Source organism: Pagrus pagrus (genome assembly GCF_965226575.1).
Source record: "Pagrus pagrus genome assembly, chromosome: 15".
NCBI classification, from domain to species: domain Eukaryota; kingdom Metazoa; phylum Chordata; class Actinopteri; order Spariformes; family Sparidae; genus Pagrus; species Pagrus pagrus.
The window spans coordinates 8505124-8518787 of NC_140199.1; the positions used below are offsets into that span (position 1 = coordinate 8505124).

At 41.2% G+C, this 13664-nt stretch overlaps 1 protein-coding gene across 1 annotated transcript; it reads right to left on the minus strand.

The window, feature by feature from the left end:
* Nucleotides 1-2153: 2153 nt before the first annotated feature.
* On the minus strand, nt 2154-4429 carry hmx3a (H6 family homeobox 3a). Its single transcript, XM_084375396.1, has 2 exons — nt 3758-4429; nt 2154-2953 (listed from the first exon to the last, which is right to left on the minus strand). Exons 1-2 carry the CDS (start codon nt 4044-4046, stop codon nt 2334-2336), a joined length of 909 nt encoding a protein of 302 aa, XP_084231522.1. The 5' UTR covers nt 4047-4429; the 3' UTR covers nt 2154-2333.
* Nucleotides 4430-13664: the final 9235 nt, after the last annotated feature.

A 13664-nucleotide genomic window follows, 5' to 3' on the forward strand; every position in this document is an offset into this window, starting at 1 on the left:
ATTGCTGCTATTAATGACTAATTACTGATCACAGCTGTTTATTTTTGATTGCACCCACCTCAACAGAGGCTGAGAGGAGTGTCCTCCTCCTCCTCCTCCTCCTCCTCCTCCTCTGAGATCTGGACTGCACACCTGTACCTTTACACATCCATTTTTCTTTTCTTTTCTTTTTTCTTTAAAGTAAGATAAAATAAAAATAGTACAATGCAGTAACAGTATATGTGGGACAATAAAGTCAAAGGTTCAGTCTTGGCATGATGTCTCACCTGGATCCTGGTATTGAATCTTTTTTTCCTTTAAGATTAAAAAGTAAAATTTCAATTATTTTTTTTGAATCAAGCTGGAATTTTAAATCTCTCCATGTTAGCTCAGAAGTTGCGCTTCCATATTTGAGATCTTTGTTAAATTTGCATAAAAAGAAATATGTTTTTGTCATATTCTTTAAAAAAAAAATCAGTTTTATACCTTTAACTTGGCTTTTTATTGAACCTACGGCTACAGACGTATGCACGTCTTCACTGAGATAGTCGCATCAAGTGTCCAGTGACACCTGTAGGGTCGCATGTGTTACAAAGTGCCAGCTTAATAATTTACCTTTAACTTTTTTAAAAGCTTTTCTTTTTGAGATGAGCCTTTACTTTAGAGCACTGCGGCTTAATACAGGCTTTAAGTGTGGAGAGGTGTTATTGTAAAGATATTTTTTAAAACAAAATTAAGAGTAAAGATATGATTTTTTATATGAAATGTACTACCTCACCACTCAAATGTAAAGTGATGCTTGTAAAAAAAAAGAGACTTTTCCTCATAATGTCTTCAAAAAATTAAATTACGTTTAGAAATTCAAACAAAAATGTGTTAAAAATGCAAAATTACATAAATAAATGAGAAAGAAAATAGTGACATCCCTCGACCTCACACTGAACATACAACACACACACACACACACACACACACGCACACACACACGCACACACACAGGCCGAGAGAGGGAGAGAGAGAGAAATGTTCAAAGACAGCAGCTCATACTCAGGGAGTAATGCCCTCTTCTGAATACATTACCCATAATTTTGGCAAGATGGTGGCAATTACGCATCTAATTGACTGAGCCACTTTTTATGTAAAATAACGTTTTTAAAGTGCATAACACGAAGATGATTACAGAGACCCACCTGCCACAGCTACAAGTGTGCGTGTGTGTGTGTGTGTGTGTGCGTGTGTGTGTGTTGATGGAGAGCGCAACGAGATTCATTTGCGTTTTCAACCGTCTTTGGGTTTTTTGTTTTTCACGTTTTGTTGCGTAAAAAAATCATTTTGTAGTGAGAGAAAATAATTAAACGTGCTAATCACACGTCCTCCTCTGAGATTGTTCCAGTGCGCACAGAAGTGATGGCAAAAATATCCTAAAATGTAACTCCATTTATTTCACAACATGGTTCAGCAATACAATATCAAAAACGTGTTTTTACTGTACAAACGAGGAGCCGCAAGTGGCAGCTCCTCTCCCCGTGTCTCATTTAAATATATACATTTACATATTGTTTTTTTGTCTTCTTGTTGTTTGTTTTTTTGTTGTTTTTTTTATACACCAGTGTCGTCGATATTTTCAGAAAAAAAACACAAAGTCGATTCAGAGACGTTTGGAGCTCACACTTGTGCTTGAAGGACGCGTCCATGTGGAGGGAGCGAGAGCGGAGAGTCACTAAAAACTAAACATGAATGAGTATTTTACAGTTGAGAGTGTCTTGATTGTCCCCCGTCAAAAAGAAAAAAAAAACAGAAAAAGGGAAATTACAACAAAGCCTCATCGATATTCCACCGTGAATAGATGACAACATGTTGTACACCGTCAGTGTATTGCACATTATCGTGTGACCGCTTCTGGAAAATGTAAATAAAATCACATAATCGGAGTTTAATGATAATCAGGCCCGCCATCATTTTTGTAAACAAATGTAGTTTTTTTTTGTTTTTTTTCACACTCAGCCTGTCCAGCAACAGTCATGGTGTCAAAACAAGGAAACAAATAAAAGACACTCATCAGGCAGTGTAAGCAGGTGGACTCCTGAGGTGATCATTACATGTAGTAGTAGTAATAATAATAATAATAATAATAATAATAATAATAATAATAATAATAATAATAATATAAAACATGGGTGGAAAATGACACAATAAATAGGTCCATGTAGGCCTGACAGTGTGTCTCTTTTCTCTATTTTTTCTTTGTTTCTTCATTCAGTCAGTTGTACAAAAATATTCAGTCTTTTTTTCTTTTTCTTTTCTGATGAGCTGATTTGGAAAATAAACACCACCCCGCGCCGCTCCAGCTGTTCTCAAACCGGTCTGAGCAGCGGCACGGACGTGACGATGGGGTGGGAGTAGTAGACGCCCGGGTGCGGGAAGGTGAGCAGCGGCTGGCTCGCCGGCACGTTGGCACCGGCGCCTCCGCCCTCCGAGGCCGAGCTCTCGTGGTAGAGGATGGGCACCCGGACTATCCTCTGCGCCGCGGCGTGGCTCAGGTTGGCGGCCTCCAGCTCCGCGGCCAACTGCCTTTTCCACTTGTTCCTCCTGTTCTGGAACCAGATCTTCACCTGGGTCTCCGTCAGGTGGAGGGACGCGGCCAGGCCGGCGCGCTCCGAGCTGCTCAGGTAGCGCTTCATGTCGAAGGTGGACTCCAGCTGGAACACCTGGCTGCGGGAGAACACCGTGCGCGTCTTCTTCTTGCGGCACGGCTTCTTGTCGTCGTCCCGCTTCTTCCACTCGTCCAGCTCGTCTTTTTTGGCTTCCTCCGTGTCGCTCTCCTCCAGGATGATCTCGTCGCCGCTTTTGTTGTTGTGCTCATCGTCCTCGTCGTCGTCTTTGGCCCCCGGCTCGGATTTGAGCACCAGGTCCGGGGAGTCTCTGTCTGTGCCCGAGGTTGGAGAGGAGTCTCTGGCTCCTGGTTTCTCGGTGACTGGATGGGGGACAGAGGGAGATGTGATCACAAACACTGCGTGAGTTTGTCTATTTATTACAGCCTGTTGATGCTGGAGAGCCTGCAACTAAAACGCTTATAAACAGTGCCAAAACATATGACTGGCGACATAAACATAAACCACGTTCAGAGCTCAAACATCAAATTATTATTTTTTTAATGAACAATAACACTTTTAACAGACTGACGGAATTAAAAAAGTAAACACAAGTAGTTTTATTTGAGCCAATCAGCACATTCACTCTCAAAATCCCCTTTTCGTCTTTGCATGAGCGCCTGATAGTGCCACTCGTATCAGCCTGTTTTGAATCCCACATGAATAAATCACAGAAACAGGCAGGTGAGAGCCCCGCTGTCAGTGCCCGAGCCTCTGGGTAAGATGTTCACAGTGAGCGCCGATAGACAAATCAAAAGCACGCTGCGCATCGTCACCTTCATCCGATGATTTGATGATGTCTACTTCATTTTATGCTCAGTGTGTCACTTTATTGATCTATTATGGCGCGTCGTGGCATAACAAAACAGGCCTTGGCGGAGGACAAGGCGTCGAAATGGTTATTCCGCATCACCAAAACGCGTAAAATCTACTTTTAGCGAGTGACTTTCCTGAGGGGGAAGCGTCTGGTTGGCGGCAGGATGCGTGACACAATACGCACAGGGGACATGAAACTAAAACAGTGATGTTTTCCTCTCTAGAGGGGAAAACTCCAACAACAAACTGTGACAGTATATCTCGCTCGTAAGTGATTCATCATGTATTTGTGTTTTCTGTCTCGGGCTTACCTTCGGTTCTGTGTAGGTGGGCGGATGAGCTGAGGGCGTAGGGGTACCACCACGCCGAGGTGCGCTCCAGGTAGTGAGCCGGTAGACTGAACCTCTGTGTGGGCAGGTCGAAGCGCGGAAAGTTGAAGTCCCCGACCTGGGAGAGGGAAAATCCTCCCTCCAAGGCGGCCTTGGTGGCAGCCAGCACGGGCTTGGGTTTGGACGGTTTGCTATCACAGTTCAGCAGGTTCTTAATGAAGAAAGGAGAGTCCTTGGCCGGAGCGCACGTCTCTTGCGTTGTCTCTGGCATCGCTGTGGCTGCGGTGTGAACGCAGAGCAGCACGAAAAAACAGTGGGATCAGAGGAAAAAAAAAAAAAAAAAAGCGAGAAGCGAGGCTGACTTACACACCGTCGATATCCTGGCTGCGAGGAGTCCTTGTTTTTATTCTTCGGAGACTGGATTTCACACCCGGAGAGCGCGTCAAAACACACGTCCTTCTAGACTAAAGGAAAAAAATAATAAAGTAAAATGTTTGAAGGCTGGAAAAAAAACCAAACATGCGTAAACATGGAGATGTCTCATTCCGGGGCTCTTTCGTCAAAACGCAAAGTGTGTCCACCGTGTCAGTCAGTCTGGCGTCTGATGCTAATGATGAAATAAAAATGTCATCCAAGTTAAATGCGGAAAGTATAGGCGATTGGGCATGTACAATGGCAAATGGGATTAAGGGAGAGACGGCGAGGAGGGAGAGAGAGGGAGAGGGAGAGAGAGAGAGAGAGAGCATCCTCCCCTCTCTGTGCGCTCTGGCTGCAGGCTGTGTGTGCTCGCCTGTTATTGGTCTCATATAGTCCAATTAGGCAGCAAATGAACACAGAGCTGTTAGCGCCAAAAAGGAAGCTTTGGGATAACTAACACCACAGTCAGACACAGATCGGCTCCACTAGTTACTCATAATCCAGCGGGTTTTTTATATGTTTAGTGAAACATGTTGGAAACACTTTCACTCAGGCTGCAGGTGTCAGCTGCTAAAATACAGCTATTTATGAATAGAGTTTGGTAGATGTTGGATTATATTTACCTTCTAAAATCAGCATAAATTGTGTATTTTAAATGTTTAAAAATGCATGTTTACCCTGTAGGGCTTCTTAAAGCCTGTATTATTTACCAAGGCCCTAAATGTGATGCTTTTATATCTGATTACATTGAATAAAAATCTCGAGATGAACAAGCCAGTCGTCCAACAGCTACCAGTGGGAAGTAACTAAAGTACTATTTTGAGGTACTACTTTACTACATGTCAGAAGGAAATACTGTACTTTTTACTCTCCTACATTTATATAATACGTTTAGTTACTTTGCAGATTCATATTAATAATACAAAATATAATCAGTAAGACTTTACTGATCCCTGTGGGGAATTTAAAAGCTACATAGAAGTACATAAAGTATTTGTAACGTATAAGAAACAGCTTTATTTTTACAGCGATGAACAAAAAGAATCAATTATTATAATCTAATTATATACTGATACTATGAAATGAGGCATTATGCACATGAGTACTCCTATTTGTATGTTTTAAAGCCAATACTTTGGTACTTTTACTCAGGTAAAATGTTCAATGCAGGTAATGGAGTATTCCTGGACTGTGTTTTATAACAGATCTAAATACTTGCTCCTCTCTCCCACTGTCATGTAAATTCATAAAACACCAGCAGGCTGACACCAATTTAAATTTTTGCAGAGGCTCAGAAAGAAAATGTGCAAATTCCTTTTTTATTTCAGTGTCAGTAAACATCTCTTTTCTTGAGGACAACCATGAAAACGTTTATTCTAACTTCATAAAATGAAATATGATTCAAGGTGTGTGTTCACCATGCCAGCACTAAGATCCCACAGTCCGGACATGTTTGCTCCTGTGTCTGTCTGATGTGCAGCAGGCCTCGGATCAGGCTGCAGCTGCTCGACGTGTCACCGATTAGATTCATATTTCTAATTCATTGATTTCCAGCGAGGGCCACTTCCAGCATGTCTGCGGGTCGCACAGTCATTTATTCCTCCCTAATCGATTTGGTTAATTCATCCCTCAGATTGCGCTCTTTGTAAATGTGCTATGTATATTCACTCATTGATATTAATTGACTTGTTAAAAAGCAGTCCATTGGTTGGAGGCTGGTGGCGTTTGGAGGAGAGGAAGAACGGGGAGACAGCGCCCTCTGTGGGCCATGAGGGGGAAATGCAAGTGTGTGGAGGAAGATGTGTGTGTATGATATCACATTAAATGTCAAAATACATTAAATACATATATACTAAAAATACATATACTAAACTGTCCCTATTAGGCAAACCACTGACTTTTAGGACAAAGATGAGTGTTTTGGTGAAGGTTACTGATGCAAGTCAATGTGCGGACCATAACAGTCAGTTTTCTAACAAGCACAGCGTTTTTTGTCCTGTAAAACACTTCCATCATTTCCTCATCATGTTTCCTAAAGACATCCATCCGCCATGTGATAAGCAGCCGTGATAAAGGGTGTCAGAGACGAGGTAAAGGTTGCACAGAGTACCATGGTGCTTCTTTTCCCCCCATCATCTGTCGATTCCTTGGCTTTTTTCGTGTACTTAACATGTGTTATTCATTTATGGAGCTGGTCGAGTGCAGATATCCTGTAGCTGTGATGTAATTACCACCTTTCCTTACATCATCACAGGTATTTAGTGGCCTGACAGAAGTGTAAAATGTGTGTATTAGTAAAAAAAATCCCAAGAAATCATAGTCGTCCATTATGAGTCAGTATTTATGAACAGGGGTCAGAAACTGGATGAACCCATGTTTTTGTTGTAACACTCCACACTACTAAATAACACAGAGAAGATTCTGGACCATTTAATCACAGTCCTATATTGTTGAATTTTAGCACTTCTAGATGGGCAAGTGCTCTTTCTGCTCTTTTTTTTTAACTAAGTAAAAAAAATGATCATATCATACATAGCTGCCATGTAAAATGAGATATTCTTCTACAAATGATCGACCCATATGGCACAAAAATGGAAAAAGTGCCATCTGTGCAGCCTTCTATCATTTTTAAGTATTTACTATTACTTAATGTAAAAGAAAATACTTGTATCTTTACTCAAACAGGGAGAAACATTTGTCAATAAAGCTGCACCAAGACTCATGATTAAGTGACATCACGTCTTCCATCTTCCTTGCACCCATCCTGGATAAAATACGTAGTCATGTTGTGAAAATGAAATACAGGCTTGTTGAAGAGTATCGTGAATAATTTTAAACATTTAAGCAGCTTAATGTCAAAAAGTGGTAGAGACATAAGGTCTTCAACATTTTCAGCAATGTAATGAGGGGATCAGTGTGAGGTCAGAGTAGATATATATGGCAGGAAGAATTGCATAATGGCACGTAATAAGGGCACAGCCTAGTCTACAATACAGAGTCGACAATACTCAGCATGCAAGACCCAACAACGTCAACCAACCAAGTAGCAGTCATTCATATGCATCACATCCACAAATACAGCTCCAGATCAATAGATCGATGGCCATGTGAAACCTTCTGTAGAAAGCACCAGAGCATGTCAGTCAGCCATTTTCAGTTTATAACATTCCTTGGTGCATGTTACTTTTTAAAACATTTTAAATGTAAAGACAAAAAAAAAAGTGGTGGAGACATGTTATATATTTCCCCACAAATAACACTTAACTACTATAATGGCAGTCCAACATGCTTAACTTGGGATAAAAAGATGCAAACCCTGAAAATAAACTACGATCCTGTAGTCTGTACTCTAAAAAAATACAGTTCACATTATGCATTGATTAGAAACATGCAGTAGACACTGCCCTGAGGCCATATAGGCCTTCTGAATGCCCCATAAGTCTATTTTTGTTGCTCCTCGGGTAGGTTACTATGACTTTTATATTATTTATTTCTAAGCGCCCAGATATTGATTATTTCACAAGGAAAAATGACAAATGGCAGGAGGGAATGACACGGTCAGCAGGTTCTATTAGAGAAATGATAGTGTTGCTCGTGGTTTGTTAAAAGGCCCAGTTTAGATACTTTATAGGTTTACATCCATCATCGTCTAATGACCTATTTGATGAAAAACACGCGCTCTGGTGACAACGGCCCTGTGCAGCCAACTTCGCTTTGTAATTGCTCCCATATTAAATATAGATTTTTGTTTTGATATCTTGTGAGAATTCCTTTCTGTGGGTCAAAATTGTGATAAAAGACATGGATGCTACGGCAAAAGCTCGGAGGGAGAAAACTGGAAGGAAAATGGGAAAAAATGGGTGGGTATGAACCGTTGACGAGGGAACTGCGACGCTGTGATTTGGAGTTCTGAGCAGCAGTGAAGGAAGTATTCAGATCCTTGACTTAAATAAGCAATACTGAAATATGATACACCCGAGTACGTGTAAAAGTAAGTGATTGTTATGGGCAAAATGTGTATAAGTAAGAAGTAAGGAAGAAAAAAATGGTGCCTGTGAGTTATACTATTACAGTCCAGCATATTATGGGGTTATTATTTTTATGCATTCATGTGAAAGTAACATTTACTGTTGTAGTTGGTTGTGGTGGACCTAATTTACACATTATTTTACATTGTTTAGCAGTGTAACCTAAAGAAATTCATGTTTTATAAACTGATGAGAGATTTGTTTATTGTATTGTTTGTTTGTGTTGTTTGACTGTATTATCAGAAAAATCTGGTAAAGTATCCAAGTAAAAGTACCTTTTAAACCAAGAACGTTCACTAAAGTATATATTATAACTTGTACGACTGACTTTTAAATAATGTTGACACTTGCACCATTAACCTTTAACATTGACCCATGTTTACTTTTTGTATTTTATGTATTTTTGTGTATTTTTGTATATTTTTGCGATTATTTTGTTCACAGGTTTGCTTTTTGGAGTTTACTAGCACTGTGCACTGCCAAGAGTGAATACTTGTATGTGACAAATAAACCCCCTTGAATCAACTGAACATATACTGTTAGTAGTAGTTCACATACCATATCAGGTTATATCTTGGATCTCTGACATGTAATGGAGTAGACAGATAAAGTAGCATGGAATGAAAATACTCCATATTGTACAAAAGTATAACATGCAAAATCTTTGCAGTAAATGCTGTAAAATGACAAAACCTTTGTTATATTTTTGTTGATTTGTGTACTTACATTATCCCAAATGTTTCCAACAATGTTCAAACCCAGAGAAATCCAAATTTTACTCAAAGTAATGTTGGGTTTCATTTGGTCGCTTGTCCCTTTAACTTCAGAGAGGGAGGAAGGATGGAAGTCAGCGAACGTGACCAAACATAACATGAATAAAACTTGATCCCGCCCGTGAACATTTCTGCTTGAGTCACATATTTTCATCAACACTGGTAGTTGTTTAATAATAAAGACAACAACTCCCATAAATCATTGTCATTAGGTATTTTTGCTTGTTTGTTTTTGACAAAGAGACCTGCAGCTGCAAAAATGACATCTCGTGCTTTAAGTACACTATTGATTAAATGTACTTAGTTTCTTTCCAGCAATGGTTCAGAGGTTATGAGTCTTTATACTTGTTTAGGATTCAGTAAAACTAAAGAAAAGACCATTTTAGCGTATTTGAATTATAACATGAATCACATTTAGCCAACCACAGATAAGTTAAGAACCCCGCCACCTCACATCTGGACATGTTTTGTACAAATGTCAATAGCCTGTGACATGTACGTATGGACGTAACTGTGGTTTGCAGAAACGTTGGTTGCATTTTATCCTTGTGACTGGGCTACATTTAGCCTCTGTTATGACAGACTTAACACAATAATACTATGATTAATACAAAATCAGCTGATGAAACACTATCTGTGCTTTTTTTCATCTGGTATGAGGAACCGAAGCAGAGAAGCACAGATTCCTGTTCGACAACAGCAGACAGCAGCACTCATCACTGTGTCCTTCTTGCACTTTTAACTGGACACTTCTGCTGTGACGAGCCATTAAACCAACGAAGGCCACACAGAGATTGCCTGGATTTAAGTATTGCTTTTAACTTGAAAGGGAATTGGTGGCCCTCCACTGACCCGGCAAGCTTTAATTGGGATTGTGCAAGTATTGATTGTAAGTGGCCAGGCGAATCTTGAATTACAGCCTGATTAGCTTTTACTCGGCCCCTTGCACCAGCCAGTCGAAGGAGCTCAATGTCATCCAGGTTGGAACACTTCAGCGGCCACTTGACTAGAGAGGGAGTCTTGTTACTTCCTGTGTAAACAGGAAACAACATGTATTTAAGGAGGCGGGTGACAGTTCTTCTGGCAAATGTGCTTTAGTCACATGAGGATGTATTATTCCCTTCGTGTGTGATCACTTCCTTTTAGAAATACTTAGAAATATGTCTCTTAGCATGTACCTTATGAGCAGATAGAAGGCGTATTCTCCGTTTTATCTCCCCTGCTCTCATTTTATCCACATTTTATCACTTCCCCTCTTCCTTTATTGTTTCTCAGCAGCGATGATGACCTCTGTAAGGGCTGGATGGAAGCAGTCACAGGAGCGATGTAGCCCTTTTTCTCTATTACGAGCAGCTTCGCCCGAGCCCTCCAGGCACCCAGCCTCAATATCCACCCCTCCGCACCTCCAAAAACTCTGCCCTCGGATCGTCAGCTTTTACCCGGCCTGCCTGTATGTGTCATTACAACTCGATAATCTGGAGAGGGCAACAGAAAAGTTCTCATCAGTGTCAGCCTGAGATATAGATATGGGCCGGGTAACAAATGGCCAAATGCACAGGCAGCAGAGCAGACCATCAATAAAGCAATTTCTTGTGTCATAACAGCCGCGCTTTTCCTAAAGCCAACCTTTCAAAACTTTTCCCTCTGCAAATCGCTGCAGCCCCACCATTAGAGTCCTGCCTTGTGAATTTAATGGATTCCGTACAAACAATATTCCACCATAATGGAAAAGGTTGAAGTCACTGAAGACAGATGAAGTCATAAACACGTATAATTGAGAATCAAAGACCGATAAATTTTAAACTGCTATCCATTTTCTCTTTTTAGATGATGATCTATGTCAGCGCGGCTGCGGGAAAATGGAGGAGATTATGGGGGAAAATTATAACAATAAATTTTCTAAACATACACCTTGATTATGCTTCGATTTTTTGGAGGGGTGGAGGGCGAGGGAGGGGGTTAGAAAGAGGGCTGGGATCGCTGAAAGCTTGCCGGCTAAATGGCACCATAAAATAGGTTCCCTGCTCTTTTGCCTGCAGAGCGTAGGCATGCCTGGAGGTGTGATTTCCCCCCCTCCTCTAAATGGGGGGAAATGAATTGTGTAATTTATTGCAAACGTGCACACAGTGAGATTAGATCAGCATATCCCATCAAAGGAACAACAATCAATCAGCCTCTAGTTAACAGCTTGAAACACATAAACCAGGGCACCTAATGGCTTTCCAATTTAACAGATTGATAGACTTATCCGGTCCTAAGGGATGAATTAAGAAAACCGGGTACTTTCACACAGGCACTGGCACTTTTGACAGGACCTTTTCCCCCCTCTAGCTTACTTACCATCTTTACTCCTGGATATAGAGATAAGGTTAACCTGAAAATAAAGAGAAAGTCAGTTTTCCCTCTTTTCTTTTTTTGCTCTCGGTTTGAGAAAGCACTCCAGAGCTGATTTGTTATTCAGATGAGGCGGGAGTGGAAGTGTGTCAGATGTGGAGAATGGGCTCATTTTAATGACCTGATTATCGCGGGTCATTTGGAGCTGTGAAATCAAGGGAGCTATTCAAAGCCACTTAACAATATCTAAATGTGACCCGGGCGACCCATTCAAGCAAGAATGTAGATTTAAAAAAAGAGACTTGTTTGTTTCATATCTTATTACCCACACCATTGATTCATGTAAACTCATCAGTGATAAAATACATTAAAGGAATAATCTGACATTTAGGTACTCTTATTCTCATTTTTGCTGAGAGTTGCATCAGGGGACCGATACCACTCATACAGTATATGTAACTATGTGGCTAGGGCGAGCAGTCTGTTAGTTTAGCTTAGCATAAAGACCTGAAACGAGGACATAGCTAGCCCAGGCTCTATCCAAAGATGAAAAATCTGCACAAATTAACAGGTTATATATATATATATGGTTTGATCAGTACAAAAAACAATGTGTAAAAACCACAATTCAACATTTTAAGGGGGTTATGAACTGCACTGTTGGCTACCAAGAAAGACTCCATGAAGTCACTGGTCCCCATCTACTTCAGTTGTTTAGGAGAATGCTGCAATGCTATTTTGCTGTGAAGCTCCAGAAAGGTTTGGTGGCCTACACCCCCATGCAGATGGAAAGTCTGAGTAGATAGTGACTGAATTTTCACTTTTGGGTGGACTTATCCTTTAAATTAACAACTCTCAGTTAGTTCAGCCCCCATCCAATTAAACCCTGCCAAATCCAAGTACGGACAAGGATGCAGATAATTTAGTTTTTGAACAGATACAGATGATGATGTACTTGCGTCAACCCTATTACATAGTCAGTGACGATCTTTGAACTGGAATAACACGATCTGAAACGGCAAAGAGATTTGAAAAATCCAATATCCAAACAGCAGCCTCAAAGAAACACATTCAAAAAAGGTTAACTGCCTGTACCGTCCTCTAAAGAGCTTGGCTTCAAACCCAGAGCCTTGACCCAGAGTAGTAGCGTAATGAACACTCGGTGTCACCATATTATCTTGTCCACATCCACAGAGACAGCTGATCTCTCCGTATCACTGCATAATTGAGGAGCTGTTGCTATCAAGGATGTGGCCCTGAGAGGGATGAGAAAGTGTCACCCTAGACCCCTGCATGCAGACCTGAGGAACCGACTGGAGTGAGACCAGAACCACAGACAGTCTCCCCTCAGCCTCTGAAACCAGCGGCCCATCACATAGAGACGTGACTGATGTGTGCGCTCCACTGTAATGTGACAGACCTCCACGTTAAAGAGGGACCAGATCTTCTTCTCAACATTAAGTATGTGAGGGGTCAGGGGTCAATTCTCTCTTTTGTCTCAGGCACTTCAGGAAATGGATTGAGATTCAGCTCATGGGTTGATAATGAGCCAGAATTGATTACTGATGGATCAATAGATCTAATGAATAAAAGCCCATTACTAACCAATCAAAACTAATAGCACTTTAGCCGCCTCTTTTCTAGAAAACCTGCAGCTATCTGACACACGGGGGTGACGAATGCTGCTAAACCGAAGAGGACAACAGAGAAAATACAAAACAGGAACAAGACTATTAAACTCCACGAGAGTCTCACTCTCCAGGTCAGAGAACAAAATCTGTTTTCCTACTTGACACTAATACACTAAGTATCCTCCCTGTGGACACAACTCCGCTGACCCTCTTCTGTGCTCTGTGAGTATAGCAAGAAGCACATGATCACACAAAGAGTGCCCAAACATGATTGCCTCCTCCTTCTCCTCGTGACGGACAGTAATTGGTGTTTGTTTGCTCTCTTTTCTCCCTCTCTTGTGTCGCGGGGTGGTAAAGAGTGCTATTACTGTCAGCTGATTAGTATGGCTCCTCTGCCTCTTCCAGCAGCTGTCAGGACTGCCTAATGAGAGGAAACTTGAGTAGAGACAAGAGAGGCCTGCGCACACACACACACACAGACACATGTGCATGAATTTAAACTTACACAGAGTGAGCGTGACATGGAAATAGACGCCGTTGTCTTTTGGTACAAACCCAACTTTGTTGCAGCAGTTTGAGGAAAATCCCTTTCTCTTTCAACGTGACAACAACGCCTGCACAAAACCAGTCGGCCGGCACGATATGAGGAAAATCTGGTGCGATAACACTGTTCAGTATTGCAATAAAAATGACTTGCAATAAATAA

Coding starts and splice junctions, on each gene's coding strand:
- hmx3a (XM_084375396.1), bottom strand. CDS start 4,046: ATGCCAGAGACAACGCAAGAGACGTGCGCTCCGGCCAAGGACTCTCCT. Junction 2,954..3,757: donor CCACCTACACAGAACCGAAG/GTAAGCCCGAGA, acceptor TCCCCCATCCAG/TCACCGAGAAACCAGGAGCC.